At 44.1% G+C, this 17,610-nt stretch overlaps 1 protein-coding gene across 1 annotated transcript; it reads left to right on the forward strand.

Moving 5' to 3' along the window:
• Positions 1-2,011: 2,011 nt before the first annotated feature.
• LOC309481693 (uncharacterized protein) lies at positions 2,012-6,286 on the forward strand. Its single transcript, XM_082146721.1, has 2 exons — positions 2,012-5,012; positions 5,517-6,286. The coding sequence occupies exons 1-2, from the start codon at positions 3,867-3,869 to the stop codon at positions 5,526-5,528; spliced, it is 1,158 nt and encodes a 385-aa protein (XP_082002847.1). The 5' UTR covers positions 2,012-3,866; the 3' UTR covers positions 5,529-6,286.
• Positions 6,287-17,610: the final 11,324 nt, after the last annotated feature.

The raw sequence follows: 17,610 nt of genomic DNA on the forward strand, positions 1-17,610 counted from the left end.
GTATAATCCTCAAAAAAAATTATGAATCATATGTTCTCTTATGAGAGGTCTCTCGTACTGCGTAAGATATTTTACGCTAGGGGAAAATCCTTTTTCCGCGAGATATTGAAGCCAAAAATTATCCTTAATTTTGTAATAATGCAAAACGCGTTGCGGCAGCATGCAGACATAGGCGAGGCAGCTCGCGCGCCTATTGGCTACTCTGCGGCAACTGCAGCAGCCTATCGAGCGAGGCCTGGCGTGACGCCAGACCCAATCAGGGCACTTCGCGCCCGCTGCGTCACGTCCCGCCGAAATGGGCGTGGTCTGGGCCTATAAATACCGCTTGCAGGCAGCTATTATCTGATTTTTCATCCTTCAAGCGAAGCACACGCATCGCTGGAGCTGGAGAAGAAGCCGCGCCGTCTGAGAGAGAGCACCTTCAGCGGGACGAGTCACTGAAGTCGCTGGCCGCGCCGCCTTCCTGCTGCGCTTTCCGGCGCTCATATCCTTTCTATTACACTGTACTCTGTTTGTGTGTGTGTGTCGCCGCTGCGTCTTTTTCAAGATGCCTTCCTGCGGCTCGTGCAGAGCCACACTCAGCGACGGGGACCGCCACGTGGTTTGCGTTTCCTGCCTGGGTGAGGAACATGCAGTTCTCGCGCTCGCTGACGGCGGCTGCCCTCACTGCGAGCTGATGACTATGGCGACTCTGAGGACTCGCCTGGCCTTCTTCGCTGAGACTGCTCCCCCGCCCGCCGCGGTGTCGAGCCGTAAAAAGCGCCGTGCCCAGCGGGTCCCGGAACCTTCCCCCAGCCGCCAAAGCTCGCCGGTTCGCCCGCTTGCTTCCCCGGCTTCGTCAGCCTCTCTTCCTGACGGACAGCGGCCGCCGTCTGCCACCGCTTCCGTCGACATCGCTGATGAGGAAGCCCTGCTGGGAGAGGATGATTCCTGCTCTATCCTGGCGTCAGGCAGTGAGGATTGGGCGGGCTCTGAGGATCCCGCGCCCCCTGCCCGCACATCGTCAGGCAAGAGAGCGTCCATCGAGACGGAGCTCATGCGAGTACTCGCACAGGCCGCGGCGAGCCTCGGCCTCGAGTGGTCTTCGCCCGAGCAGCCCGCTCACAACCGGCTGGATGGATTTTTCTTGCCTGGGGAGCGCGCTTCGCCTGCGTCCAGACCAGCGCCCTTTCTTCCTGAGTTACACGAAGAAGTCGCTAAGTCCTGGAACGCCCCCTATTCAGCTAGAGTGCGTCCTGCTGTTTCTTTGGCATTCTCCGCAGTTGACGATGCCAAGAACAAAGGATACCTTTCGCTGCCGCCGGTCGAAGAGGCGATAGCGGCCCACTTATGTCCGCCCTCTGCTGGACGGCGCGCTAAGCTGGCCCTACCCTCTAAAGCTTGCCGCACGACGTCAAGCCTGCTCCGCCGCGCTTTCTCCGCCGCCAGGCAAGCTGCGTCAGCGCTGCACACCATGGCTACGCTTCAGATCTTCCAGGCCGATCTCCTCCGTAAGCTGGATGAGGAAGGACCTGACGCGATCTGCGTGCCGGACTTAAGAAGTGCCACGGACCTCGCTCTCCGTGCTACTAAGTCTGCAGCGCGGAGTATGGACGGAATATGGCCTCTCTCACTGTGACCGAGAGACATCTTTGGCTGACGCTCTCGGAAATGGCCGAGTCCGAGCGCACCGCGTTCCTCGACGCCCCGATTTCCGCCACAGGCCTCTTTGGATCCTCCATCAAGGATTTTGCGGAGAGATTCGCAGAGGTACAGAAAGCGTCACAGGCTATGAAGCACTTCCTCCTGAAGCGCTCCAGCTCTGCAGCAGGCCGTGCGAAACCGTCTGCTCAGAGCTCACAGCCACAGCCACCGTCCGCTGCCTCCACTTCGCAGCGCCGCCAGGCCCGAAGCGCGAGACCGCGCTCCCGCTCATCCGGTCGCCGCCCCGCCGTGCGTGGCCCGCGACCTAGGATTACGGTGAAGCCCGAGGCCCCGAAGTCGTCCTAGCACGTCTAGGAAAACGACGGTGTTCAAGTCCCACTGCGGCCGGACTCACACCAAAGCTATTCGCTCGTCCAGTTCCAGCAAATGTGACTGTTCCAGTGTTTTCTGCAGCCAACAAGCCGGTTCTGTCACCCGCTTGCCTGCACACAAATGCCGTTTTCACGGCTACCCAGATAAATCCTCAAAAGAGTGTATTTTCTGGTGTCCCGGCCACGGCCGATGGTGTCTCATGTGTAGTAAGAATGCCCACTGCCCAGTGCCCATCTCTACACACAAGCACAGCCTGTCACACAGGGCTCGCGCACATAAAACCGACTCAGATCGGTTGCGCTTCAAACATGGTGAATGTGCCCACTACCCAGTGCCCACTAACACCACGTTATGCATGTCTCACGGTTTCTGTAAAAACGAAACCAACGTGCATTCGCTTCACTCAAGCGAACAATGCTTTCGGTGTGATAAATGTGCCCGCTGTCCCGCGCCCACATCCACACATAGACATGACAGTTCCCACGGGAACCGCCCAGCCCTCCCCCTCGCGGTTGACCACCGCAGAGGAGTCGAGCGCGGGCAATCTGCCCGCTGTTATCAGCGCGCCCCATGCCTCAAATGTCACGAGCGCGACGCTTGTGTTGCAGCACGCCGAAGCTTCTCCATCGCTGAGCGAGCGGAGCGCGCTTCGTATTCAACCCCTAGCTATCCATGCAGACGCATGGGCAAAGCTGCCCGGGGTTTCGAAGTGGGTGCTGAACATTATAAAAAGAGGCTATTCGCTACAGTTTCGCCGACGCCCTCGCCACTATCCGGCGCGCGTCGAGACGACGGTAAAAACAGAAGTAGCACATTTACTTCGAGCCGAAGTGGCGAAACTATTGAGCAAAGGGGCCATAGAGCCTCTCTCTCAAGTTCAGAGCGAAGGAGGGCTATACAGCAGATACTTCCTGGTACCGAAAAAAGACGGGGGTCTTAGACCCATACTAGATCTAAGGCAACTGAACAGAGTGCTTGTGAAGCGACAGTTCAGGATGCTCACGACCAGACAAATCCTTGTGCAGATTCGCCAAGGAGATTGGTTTGTGTCAATAGATCTGAAAGACGCGTATTTTCAAATACAGATAGCGTCACGTCACAGGCGATATTTGAGATTCGCCTTCGAGGGCCAGGCATATCAGTACACAGTCCTGCCGTTCGGTTTATCCCTGGCACCCCGTACATTTACGAAGTGCATGGATGCGGCACTCGCACCCCTCAGAATGAGAGGCATGCGAGTACTGAACTATTTGGACGATTGGCTGATTCTAGCGCAATCTCGCTCAGTGCTCATAGAACACACGACCGTTTTACTCGATCACCTCGAGAATTTGGGTCTCAGTGTCAATTGGGCGAAGAGCTCTCTGTCACCCAGTCAGAAGATATCTTTCCTGGGCACAGAATTGGACTCGCTGTCCATGATAGCGTGACTATCACCACAGCGCGCGGTAGACATTCAACGCACAGCGAACTTGTTCCGCTGCGGCGCGTCTGTCCCGCTCAAGAAATTTCAGAAGATGCTAGGTCTCATGGCCTCAGCATCATCAGTGCTCCAGCTGGGCCTGCTCTGCATGCGCCCGCTGCAGTTTTGGCTGAAAGCGCGAGTCCCACGCAGAGCGTGGGCATCCGGTTTGCTTCACCTCAGGGTCAATCAGAAGTGCGTCACAGCTCTGAAACCTTAGAGAGCGAACGACTGGTACCAATCAGGTGTAAGCCTGGGGACTTCCTCGAGGGTGAAAGTGGTGTCCACGGACGCGTCCACCTCGGGATGGGGAGCGCTGCTCGAGGGCAGACCGTTCTTCGGCCAATGGTCAGAACGGGAGAAGCTCCTGCACATAAACTGCCTCGAAATGCTGGCAGTAGACAACGCGCTGACGCGTTTTTGTCCCCAAATAAAAGGACGCCACGTCCTGGTCCATTCGGACAACATGTCTGTGGTGTCCTACATAAATCGCCAGGGCGGCCTCAGGTCCAGGAACCTGTACAGGCTGGCAGAACGCCTCCTGGTATGGGCTCAGTGCAACCTGCGCTCGCTCAGAGCAGCGCACGTGCCAGGGCTCCTGAATATAGGACCAGACAGACTGTCCAGGAACAATGTTCCGGCAGGCGAATGGTCTCTACACCCACAGACAGTCCAACTGCTGTGGAAGAAATTCGGCAGAGCGGAAGTAGACCTGTTCGCGTCTCAAGAAAACGCTCACTGTCCGGAATTTTTCTCCAAGAGCAGGGACGCGCTGGCCCATGTGTGGCCCCGCCGCCTGCTCTATGCTTTCCCCCCCCGTCTCTCTCCTGCCTCAGGTGATAGAGCGGATCAGGGAAGAAGGATGCTCAGTATTGCTGGTGGCACCGTTCTGGGAAAACCAACCTTGGTTCCCAGTCGTGATGCAGTTAGCAAGTACTGCCCCGTGGCCAGTACCAGTGAGGAGAGACCTCCTCTCACAGGCCCACGGCTCGATCTGGCATCCTCACCCGGAATTATGGTCCCTTCATGTCTGGGCCATCAACGGGTACATGTTGGACTCCCTAAAGGAGTATTAAACACGATCACGCAGGCTAGAGCTCCGTCTACGAAACGGCTCTACTCCTCGAAATGGTCAGAGTTTTCGGGCTGGTGCACAGCCCGTGGTGTGTCACCCACAGACTGTGGTGTGACGGAGGTGCTTTCCTTCCTACAAGAGCTGTTGGATAAGGGCAGGGCCCCCTCCACGCTCAAAGTTTATGTGGCGGCTATAGCAGCGTTCTCAGGAACAACGCTTGGTCAGTCAATAGGAAGGAACGATTTAGTCATCCGCTTCCTTAGAGGGGCTAAGAGACTGAATCCTCCCAGACCTCCCTCAGTCCCCGTATGGGACCTTTCTACGGTTCTGGAAGCCATGAAAGGTGTGCCATTTGAGCCTTTACAGTCAATTGATTTGAAACACCTGTCTTTCAAGACTGTGTTTCTGCTGGCTCTCGCTTCAGTGAAGCGCATAGGGGACCTACACGCGCTCTCTGTGAGCGCGGCGTGCATGGAGTTTGTGCCTAATGACTCAAAAGTTATACTCAAACTTAAGTACGGTTATGTTCCAAAATCCCTCAACACACCGTTTAGGGCGCAGGTTATCTCCCTGTCAGCCCTACCGGTCCCTGATGAGGAAAGAGACGCGAGCCTCCTTTGCCCAGTCAGGGCATTACGAGCTTATGTGTCTCGCTCGTCTGTTTTCAGACAGACGGAGCAGCTCTTTGTTTCGTTTAGCGGACGTTCTAAGGGACTAGACGCGTCGAAACAGAGCCTATCCAGATGGATAGTTGATGCTATAGCGCTGGCATACGCCTCCAAGGGCATGCAGTGCCCGTTGGGCAGAGCGCACTCCACGAGAGGCATGGCCTCTTCGTGGGCCTGGTCAAGTTGGATTGCCTTGCAAGATATTTGTATGGCGGCAGGCCGTCTACATTTATAAGGTTCTATAACCTAGAGGTTCCCGCCCTGCAGGCCAGGCTGCTGTCGGTCTAAGTTTACCAGTATTATCTGACCTGATGCTATCAGCTCAGAATGCTGCGTCTACTGAGCACAGCTCAATGTTCGACAGTGAAAAGTAGCAGCACGAGATGTGCCTGGGCAAACTGTGTAAGACCCACATTCCCCCATCAGTTCAGGCCGTACCCCGCCCTGTCTGTATGATGAAATTCGCGTCTAAGCGACGCTGCCATATGTGGAAGAGTGCGGCTTCGCCCCTCCCTCTTCCCGGACTCCCTGTGAGTTCCCTGAGTGATTGTGCACTATATGTACCCCGGGCTTTCGCCTGTGGGTCTTTGGTGTCAGATCTCAGCATGCACGGCGTTTTGCTTTGGGTCCCCTAGCGTAAGATATCTTACGCAGTACGAGAGACCTCTCGTAAGAGAACGTACTTGGTTACTAACGTAACATCGGTTCTCTCTAGAAGAGGGAACGAGTACTGCGTATCTTGCCGTGCATGCACACGCTCTGGTTGCTTCGATAATGAAAAAACAGATAATAGCTGCCTGCGAGCGGTATTTATAGGCCTAGACCACGGCCATTTCGGCGGGACGTGACGCAGCGGGCGCGAAGTGCCCTGATTGGGTCTGGCGTCACGCCAGGCCTCGCTCGATAGGCCGCTGCAGTTGCCGCAGAGCAGCCAATAGGCGCGCGAGCTGCCTCGCCTATGTCTGCATGCTGCCGCAACGCGTTTTGCATTATTACAAAATTAAGGATAATTTTTGGCTTCAATATCTCGCGGAAAAAGGATTTTCCCCTAGCGTAAGATATCTTACGCAGTACTCGTTCCCTCTTCTAGAGAGAACCGAGGTTACGTTAGTAACCGAGTACGTTCGTTAAAACATGAGTACGTAGATTTTTCACACAAATTTGTGCATTTGCACGGGGCATTGTGGGGCCAAATTAGGCTGAGGGTAGATGTTGTATGTGAGTTTCAGGACAAACAAACAAACAAATGTATTAAAATACTGTAAAACTGAATGGATAATTTGAACATTTTCCTTAATGTATAAAAACGTTCCTAAAGTCAGGGAATAAATGCCTGATTTTGTTTCCACGTGTTAACAATGCAGATTTTTTCTTTCTTCCTGTAAATTCTGTATATTCTAAGTTTATTTCACAAATAAATGTTAACCCTTTCGCACGTACGATCAGTCTAGGCTGGTCCCTGGAGCGTACGATCACACCTGTGTGATTAGAACGGTCAGTGCATGACGTGATCAACTGCTAAATTCAAATGGGCTTTCCCGCGTTGGCTGGCGCTGAGCCAGAGACAGGCGCGCTCAGAGCTGTCATATATCACAACTTTTCAGTGTTTTCAACCACATAATGTTTATTTTAGGTTTCAGACATATAAGTACTAAAAAAAACAATACATTTAGAGTTTATAAAATACACACTGATGTCAAAGGAAGAGGCAATAATAATCCTTTCCATTATAGCCTAATTAGTTTTATTCATCAGATACACATTGTGTAAGTAACTTTAAAGTTTACACTATTCTTCTCCCAGTTCACCTGCCACTTACTTGTTTTATGTATTTCGGGAGAAGTGGATGAATTCACGTGTTGTAAATCCAACAGATCCGATTCTCTGAACTGCGTCTGCGGCACAAACTAAGATGGCGGCGGCCATCGCGAATACAGCTGAACTAACGCGATCGTTATAAAGGTGTTTAAACAACAAAATACTTCCACTTGCATATATTTGAGAATCGGAATATCAGATATTTCATGTCATATCTAACAAATTTGTGAATATTTTGAATAAAAAAGGAAAAATGACATAAAAGCAGATCGTCATTCATTCAGCTCTGTTGTTGCTGCGGTGTGTCACGTGACAAGCAATGACGCGTCACCATGGAAACCATAAAGTGACACATTCTAAATAATGGTCGCCTTGAAAAACTCACGCTGGGGGGTCAGCCAGAATATTTTAAACTTATGTGTGAAAGGGTTAAAGTGGAAAGTAGTCTTTATATTAGTTTTCTGAAAGGCTGTCTAATAAAGCTACATTTAAAATATAAAAAGGATAATTATAATAGTCTGGTGTGCCGGCCTTGGGTGAGCCACCTGCGGCTGCCTGAAACGTGGAGGTAGTTCATTTCTTTGCACAATTGTCTGGTGTGAATTATTACCAAGAAAATGCCCGGTGTCCATATTTTTGCTTGCTGTGCGTCTCAGCAATGGTACACTGTCATTGCAGTGGAGAGGTGATGACAGTGGGGCTGGAGAAAGCCCAGGGCTATTTATATGTGCTTGGTGCACTGCTAGGTTATTTCAAATGACAACATATATGCATGATAGTGTAGCACACAGCCAACTGGACTTACAAGACTAAGCTGGCTTGTTATCTAGATTTGAAATGAAACTGGGTGTGCTGGCGCTACACATATCTGGTTCAGCCATGAAACTCTAGATGCTTGTCTAGATGTTCTAGATGCACAAGCTGATCGGTCCTTTACATGCAATCTGCTGACAATAACATCATTTACTTCATGGCACAATCTGATTGGCCTATGCTGATTCTGCAGCCAACGAGACTGCTTGCTTAACATTTAAATAGTCTGGTTCAGTGTTCGCTATAAGCTAGTCCTGTAGCTCACTTTTAGAGATACTCTGACACCCTCCACCTCCCCCAGCTCCACCTGCTTAGATCTGTTATGGGATTTTATGATGATTATGTATTCAGCGTCTGTCCATCTATTGGCAGGGGAAAATTCATACTTTCTCTGCAGCAGCAATAATCAACAGCAGCAGTGGTGCAGATCTAGTCTACCCCCATTGCAAATCAGGTTTATTGGCAGAATTTACAGACTTAGCTCTTTGCAATTCACTAATCATACAAAAGTATTTAATTGAAATAATTGAAATTGCTCAACAAATTGAAGCCGACCTTTCTTATGCTGGTGTAGTGCTGTAGTGCACTGCTCTTGTAGTGGTGTAATCTTGGAGTTCTGGCATGAAAACTATCTGTGCAAGCTGAAACCTGTTGCCACTAAGTCTTGCTGCAGGTCATTTGCAGTCACTCTAGGTTTTTCTGAACCCACCTTTTCAGAAATCTGGTTGCAGCCGTTGATGGCTTCCTTTTTCTGTCCCGTCCAGGTAGTGTAACCACTGTTCCTTTAACTTTGAACTTGCGAACTATACTTCCAACTGTGTCTCTAGGAATATTTAGTGCCTAGTGTAACTTTTTGAACCATTCTTTTGACTTAACCATATTTTGAACATGCAGTCAAACGTGACACTCAACAAACCCAAGCCAGATCAGGTATTTCATGTATTCTAGCTCAAGCACATCTGGTGCAACTGAAGCCCTTTGTTAGTTGCATCAGGTTTTTTTGCAGATTTGTGCTGTTGTGAGGGATTATATTCAGGGGGTTGACTAATTTTGAGACTGCAGAAGTCATTAAAAGTTGCATTTTCAGTTGAATTTGGAGAAACCACTTGAAACATTTGTTGTGTTGAGCTATTTCAATTACTTTTGTTTGATTTGTTCATTGCAAACAACTGAAAGTCTGTACATTTTATCCATAAACCTGATTTGCAATTGGGGTTGAATAATTTTGATTAAAACTGTACATTAACATCTTTATATCCATTAACACGCTAAAACTATTTAGAGATGTCATAATAAAAAAATACAAATTTAATTCTTGAAAGATTAAAAAGATGTATAAAATGAATTAATAATTAGCTTCTTGTGCTAAAATAAATACATTTTTAAAATAATAAATGAATGTATTAAAGACACCTTTTAAAAGTAAAGTAAAACCCTCCAGACAGGGTTATGTGGTGTCCTTCAAAAGTTGACCTTTCTGTTCTCCCTGCTTTAGTATGATTTCAAGCGAGCAGGCCAAATACACCAAGAAGCCCTGCTGTCATCACTCAGTCATTCAGTTTAAGCATTTTAACATCACAGCACTGAAATAGAAAAATAATGAGAGGTACATCCATCAGCCTAATGCTTTGTTGATTCTGGATCCATTGGGACAGTCAGACACTTTCATCACTGAGATAGAAAACATATATTCAGGAATGGCTCAAACAGAGAGAGGAATAGATCATAGAATTGTTCTTTCATTTATTTCATGAAAGAAGGTGAAAAAGGGACAGACGAATAATGGAAGAAAGTAGATGTTTGAGAGAGTCCAAGAAGGGGTTATTGAGAGAAAAATGGGGAAAATAACTTTGCCAGGTTCCTCCGTCAGGGTTCATAAAACAGTGGGAAATGTTCCTCTCAGGAGAAATGCAGACCTGAAAAGTATCCATCTCAGGTTTTTTTTTATTAATTTTTTTTAATTTTTTTTTTTTACCACAGATATTTGCTGTCCATTTCTCATGGAATAATTGACACCATTCCTGTAGTATTGCTTAAAGAAATAGCCGTAGTTCATTCAAAAATTACAATTTTACTATCACTTCCTCACCCTTATGTCATTCCAAACCCACGTTCTTACTTCTGTAGTCAGTGGACAAAAGGATAATTGTACTGGTCAAGCGTCAAAAAGAGCTATGAAAAGATCAAACTCAAAAGAACCATTCATGCATTAATTTGGACATCTCTCATGAACGTATAAAGGAGAGATACCACGTTTTAATCTAACTAGAAGTTATTGTATGACTTCAGAAGACTTGGAATATTGCACAAGTTGTATGACCCACTTTTATGATACATTTCTTATATCTTAAGGTTGAAAACCTCAGTTCCCATTTAATTGTAATTGCATTGCAAAGAGAAGAGCAATTTTCTGTTGTGTTCCGCAGAAGAATGAAAGTGGTAATCTGTATTTAGACTGTTACCAATAAAGAGTAAAAATGTGAAATCATTCTGTGATTATTTATTTATTTTTAAATCTTTCTTGAGACTGTTTACACTCTTCAAGGAATACTCCTTATAAGGAAAACCTTCCTAATTGTTTGTTTGTTGCAAATACTGTCATTACACATTTATTACACATGCATTATACTTCCATTGTTCATTTTAGTAGAGTAAAATACCATTGCATTTTATCTTATAGCATTTCTTTCAGACAATGACAAAAATGTGCATTAGACTAAATGTCTTTCCATTATGTATTTTGAGATTGTGCGAGCAGGCCTGGGTTGCAGTTCTGCAGTGTTCTGTATTATCAGTAGATCTCAAAACATTTTTAGAATGCACTCAGCCAGTCAAATTAGAGGACATGAACAAACGGTTATACAAATTAGTTTATTTTACCATTTCAGTATTAATGGAATGCTTTACTTGTGAAATGTTGAAAGTCACATAACTGGAGCCCATATAGCGTTTATTTATTGCAGGGTAACCTTGGCTTTCTGCACATCCAGAGATTGTGGACATCTAGATGATTAACACACTTTTCTAAGAGGCAACACTATAGTTCTCTTCCTGTCTTAAAATTTAGATCTTTGCTCTGCTTTAAAATTCAGTGATGACAGCATTATGTGGAGAATTCTGGGTATAGAGGAAGTCAGCAGGAGTTGTCATGTGCCTGACATATATATTACAGCCAGAAATGTTTTAACCTTTGGTCACAGATGAGATTGGCAACGCCTACGGACCGCTGCCTGAAAGTCTGATGCATAAGGCACATAAAATGCAAAACACAAAGTCGTTTCGAAGTCGTCATCTGATTTCCGTGAGACGTGTGTGTCGCGTTCTTTAACGATCCACCTAAAAACAAAGGCGTCATGAAGCCAAACCTCATTGAAGAAGAAAGCCGATGTGTTTACAACTTATCATGATCAACTAAACGTGGGATTATCAAAAGGGTGTGAAGTATGTGAAATTCACGGCATAGACTTTTTAAAAGGCGTCGAAGACTTTTACAAGCCGGTCTGTTATTAGGGATATCGACTTTAGTTTTCACTCCCCCTATACATGACGCTGAAGAAAAACTGTGATTGGTTGCTTTGCATGTCAGTTAGACGACCTGTTGGGCGGTCCTTGGCCATTGAGAGCTGCTATGGAGTCTGTCAGTCTGACAATGTCTGGCTACACAAGACTACAGATGAGATAACGTGGAGAAGTTTGTTATCCTGTCCATATCCGGTGAAGCTTTTCTGATTAAATAAACAGGAAGGCTGGGCTTTGCCAAATCAACAGGAAAACAGCTCAGTTTCTGCCATAGATGACTGCAGGCGATAATATCATCAGGGAAGTGTTCTTCCCTAGGGAGACTGAGAAGTCTTTCTCTCTCGTTCTAGTGTGGACTACAAAACAGACACACTTGAAAACTTCAACATGATGTACAGGTGCAGATGGAAGACATCTCTCTCTCTCTCTCTCTCTCTCTCTCTCTCTCTCGCTGATTACTAAACTGTTCTGTTGTGTCTTCTGTTCTCCTCTGCTGTGAATCTGTCATTGCTCTTTTAAGAAGCAGCTTTGCTTGCAGTTTTTGCCTATGTAACAGAACAATTTGAAGGAGCTGTTTTACAGTTTCTGCATGGACAGGTGCATCACTGTCCCTGAGCAAGACACTTAACCCCTAGTTGCTCCAGAGGCGTGCGACCTCTGACATATATAGCAATTGTAAGTCGCTTTGAATAAAAGCGTCAGCTAAATGAATAAATGTAAATGTAAATGTAAATCACTGCTACTCATTGCTCAACAATATCAGGTGCCATCATCTGTTTTTAAATATATATATAAAGTGTATAGAAGGTTAAATGCATTCATTTCTGTATTTTTCTGTATTTTCTATACTCTAGCACTTACATATTACTTGTATACATATTCAAATACCAATATGAAATATAAGAATCAGTATACACTGCTATATGAGAATATGTGTGTAGACGTCAGATCATGGTTGTATATGTTATATATATATATATATATATATATATATATATATATATATATATATATATATATATATGGTGAATTGCCCTAATGTGGGACATTTTTTGCACTTCAGACTTCTGTGACATATTGCGATGTGTAACCAAAACATTTAATCTACACCCAATACCATTTAAAAAAAAACAGGATGTATCCTAATCAAATCAAAAGAGAAAATTCAGATAACCCATTCATAAGATAAATTATAGACATATTAGTGCTCTTATTGCAAATCATCTGAGAAAATCTGCAGCTTCCTAATGTGGGACAGAACTTGTCCCCAATGTGGGACACTGAAAAATCTATGATAAAAGACCAAAAATCACATTGATACATGTAGAATAGTCAAATCTTTTATTTTAGATTCACTGGAGAGTAGATTTAGGGACATTCCATGCCCTGACCAACAGTCTCAGCTGAGGGACCCCACCATCCTCAACAATCTGCCTATACTCCTCTATGGCTCTTTCCATCCTGTCCTGCCTCCACTGATTAAGTTTCTTTCTCTTATCCTGTCCCTGTTTCTGCCTCTCTTTCTGCATCTGACAATCTGTCCCTGTCTTTCTCACCTTTGCCATTGTGATCTAAAATACATTTCATTTAATTAATCAGATGCATAAAATAAAGTGGAATGGCTTTATTGGTTTTCTACTGCATTTTTAAATTCAGAGCTATTTTTCATTTTAAGTCAACTATAACTTTTACACATACATGACACATACGTGACACACACACACACACACACACACACACACACACACACACACACAAAGAGAGAGAGAGAGAGAGAGAGAGAGAGAGACACGTATGTAGGCATGCACACGCACACATACACACAAAAAAAGAGCCTTCAAACTGCCCTCCAAGAATAAAAAAATCACATGACTGTAAAAATCTGCATTAACAGTATTGTAATATTGCATTACAAGACTAAAACCATGTAAATAACCATGTTTGTTCCACAAACCATGCCCCACCACACATTTTTTACTCATTGAAGTACTGTCCCACATTAGGCTGATCATGCTGTCCCGGATTTGGAAACCACATTTCCTAATGTGGGACACTAAGAAATTTGATAAAAATATAAAATATATAGTTTATACACACAAAGTTAGACAATTTTTTGATGGACAAACATTTCATAAGCATATTAGGCTAAAAAGTAGCAGGATTGCATTGTTTAAAATGTATTTAACTCCTTAATATCAAACTTGTTAAAACTCTATGTCAATGGCCTTCGGATGGTCTTCACACAAGGTGCCTCCTGTTTGATGAATGCTCCACCCTCAAATATGATTGGACATTTGATAGGTCATGTGATTTTGATCACATGGCACCACAGCTTTGTCTAACCCATAGTTTCACTGTCATTCATGTATTTATGGGGGACCTACAAACACTAGACATTAGGCAGTGTCCCACATTAGGGCATATATTTATAGTATACTGATTCTTATATTTCATATTGGTATATGTATATTATATATATATATATATATATTATAAAAAAAAAAAAAAAATAGGGTCATACTGTATCAGTTTCAATTATTATTATTATTTTATTTAAAAAACAAAAACAAAACAAAAAATCGACATTTCCTCACAGTCCAAAAAGGCCATTTATTTAAACTAAAATGTTCCAATGACCATATTTGTATTCCATTTTGTTACTTCAGTTATTTGTTTAACAGACACATTTGATCTTAGATCATTAGTGTGTTTATAGGCAATCACACTATCCATATTTTTCATGGTGATGTTGACAATAGTACAAAGAGCTGACGTCTGCTCTCTGTGAGCACTGATGCAGTGGAACAGACCCAGACCCAGACGACACATGGAACAGCAATTAAAAACACAGGTCTGACCCAAAGAACAGGCTCTCTGTGCTGGACAGGAAGACTAATTTGCCTCCAGGACCCTGTTGGCATGATTTAGTGTTTTATAAAATAAATATCAGAATCCAGTCTTACACTGGAGGAATCGGAGCCCTGTGATATTCCTTTGAATGTAAATGACTGACATTAATCAAGAACAAGCAATAAGCATCATGAAATGTTTTTCATCAGTTACAAGCTTTATTGCTTTATTTATTACTTTATTTGTCAAGCTAAACTAAATAAGTGCCATGAACATCAGTGCTATGAGCATAACAGCAGTAAAAAACAGCTGTTAGAAAGCAATTATTTATAAAACACAATCAATCTTCAGGATATTATTTAAAATTGACTCACTTTGCAGGAAGGAGTGTGTGCTTTGTGTGGTCTTTAAATGCACAGGCTACACAAGACAATTGATACAACTAAAGATTACAATTAGACTATATATATATTAGTGGTGGGCCGTTATCGGCGTTAACGTGCTGCGTTAACGCGAGACTCTTATCGCGCGATAAAAAAAATATCGCCGTTAATCTATTCTCCAAGTTGGGTTGGGAGATGGCTCTATACTACACAAGCTATGATGACGCAATCTACCCGCGGCCGCGAGGTAAACCCGGCTGCAACGCATATTCGTCGTCATCTTAAGTAAACACGGCTGAAAGTGAAAGCTGGTGAAAAAGATCGGTGCAACATCCATTATTTGGACTTGGTTCGGGTTTAAGCCGTCAGACGAGCAGCAGCAAACTATATACAGAGTGTGTGGGGTAACAGTTCGGTAAGTTAACACACGACTAATCCGTTCGACCACCTCAAATTCAAAACGAAACATGATATCACTGAATACCAGCGCGCGCGTATTATTCCCATTCCAATATATCTTAGTGGTGTAGCACATAATCTCTATTTTAAGAATCGTTGTTGTGTTTCTTTTTAACTGAAAATACATCAGTTAGACAATATTCTAATTTTAACTTTGGGGTTTCATAAGCTCCAAGCCATAATAAACATTATACCTACTTAAGTCTCTGCAGCTAGTTTACTTACATTTTATTTATCTGCAAAATTATGTTGTATACTTACAGTTTTGCACAATATATGTTCTCAAAACTACATACACCCTTTAAAAAAAAATACATTTAGCAGTTGTTTAGCATGGGTCTGTGTAATCTGTTCTGAAATGGTTTTATTATAATATACTGTATATCGTTATCGCAAGAGGCTGCAATGTATATCACAATATAGATTTTAGGCCATATCGCCCATCCCTAATTGATTAGCCTATAGTAGTTGATAATAACATAGGCCTACCTAATGTTGCCTATGGACGGTAACAGTACAGTAGTAACCTTTTACAGTCAAGCAGTTTGTGATGCATTTTGGAAACAGGAGATGAGCCCCTGGTCTAATGCGCCACCTGGCTTGAGAAACCCGTTCTCAAAGACTTACGGTACGTTCACACGGGGCGTCAGCGTCAACGCTTGACGGAAGGCGTGGCTGAAGTTTGGCACTGACGCCATGGTCATAGCAGCGTCAGCCAATGAAATTAGACAGGAACTCAACAACAAGCTTCATTGTCATTCAACATGGACATAAAAAGTATATAAAAAGTGGTACATAAAAAGTGATTGGTCATAAAGGACCGGGTGATTGCCCACCGCAATAATTAGTTTCTCCTCCATTTTAAAATTTATCCTCAGTTTGCTGCTCTTGAACAGGATGAACGTGATGAACGTGATTGGCTACCGCCTGGCTACTGTATTTGCATAGAGCGATCCTGATTGGCTGACGCTTCCGTCTGCGGCGCTTCACTGGCGTTGTTCGCGGCAGAAGTTGAAAAATTCTCAACTTCTGCCGCGAGCAACGCCAGTGAAGCGCCGCCGACGGATCCACAATTCTTTTCGGCAACGCTTGACGTCACCCATTCAAAGTCAATGGGAAGCGTTGACGCTGACGCCCCGTGTGAACGTACCGTTACTTTTATAGTCATTATTTGGGTAGCACACATATTCTGAATGCCTTCGGCAGAATTCAAATGAGCCATTTTAATCTAGATTAATCTAGATTAATTTCAAAATTAATCATTAATCAAAATTAAAAAAAAATTAATCTATGCCCACCTCTAATATATATATATATATATATATATATATATACGTGTGTGTGTGTGTGTGTGTGTGTGTGTGTGTGTGTTTGTGTATGTGTTAGAACTACAGTATAATGTATTTTCCTTTATTCTTTATTCTAAAATCTCCACAGTGCATTATGGGATTACCATCACAATCCCACAATATTAAATATTTAGTATGAATTTATACAATTTCATTTGTGTTTTTTATTTTTTATTTTTTACAATATGCTCACACCCCATTGATTTTAACAACAAAGCATATGTTTTTACAGTCAGACTGTACAAATGTATAAGAAATTGCCATCTACAAACCAGTAGTGGCCAAAAGTGATGTCCGGCATAGGAAAATTTACATATTTATCCATTTTACATTGTATCCTATAAAACATTGTTGAAGATTATGTAAGCATATTGCATAGTTGTGCATGGAGTCAATTGTTTTATTTGTGATAACACAATGAAACATGCCAAATTGTGCAGACATAATTTTTGGCCAGGCGGTCATACAAAGAAATTATGAACACACTATCACATGCACAAACAAGAGAGAACAGATAACTTATTGGGCCCTATTTTGCACCCAGCGCAATTTACTTTGTACACCGACGCATGTATCATTCCTATTTTGCACCCGCGCAAAGCAGACTTTTCCCTCCACAGAAGCACGTCGGTTAACTAAGAAATACACTTGCGCTCCCGGGGGCGGTTCAGCGCAAAGAGGAGGCGTGTTCCGGCGCAAACGTTCCTTCATGCTATTTTGCAGGTTTAGAAAACAATTGCGCCACTAACCAGGAAAAAATTGTTTAAAGTAAGTGGCGCGTTGCGCATGTTATTCATATGCTATTTTAAGGGTGCATGCTTGGCCATAATCAATGTAGCGTGTGCACAATGCGCACTTTGATTCTCTCATCTACACAGAAGCAGCAGTTTTCATTTTTGCAAATCATACATTATTACGATAGATAGATAGATAGATAGATAGATAGATAGATAGATAGATAGATAGATAGATAGATAGACAGACAATTTATTATAAAAGCATACATCTAACTTACACATTTACCCAAATTATCATACCCCTGTTTAACCGAAGTTAATTTGGGTGGGTTTCTCCATCCCCAATGTCCCTGACGAGAACGTCGGTCTCCTCGGCTGTGAACCGCTCCTGGCGCGCGCCTGGCAAATCTGCCGTTATAATAGGAATCCGCTTTAGAACAAGCGCGCCTGCTCTTAAAGGG

Source organism: Leuciscus leuciscus (genome assembly GCF_965113295.1).
Source record: "Leuciscus leuciscus genome assembly, chromosome: 19".
Classification (NCBI taxonomy): Eukaryota; Metazoa; Chordata; class Actinopteri; order Cypriniformes; family Leuciscidae; genus Leuciscus; species Leuciscus leuciscus.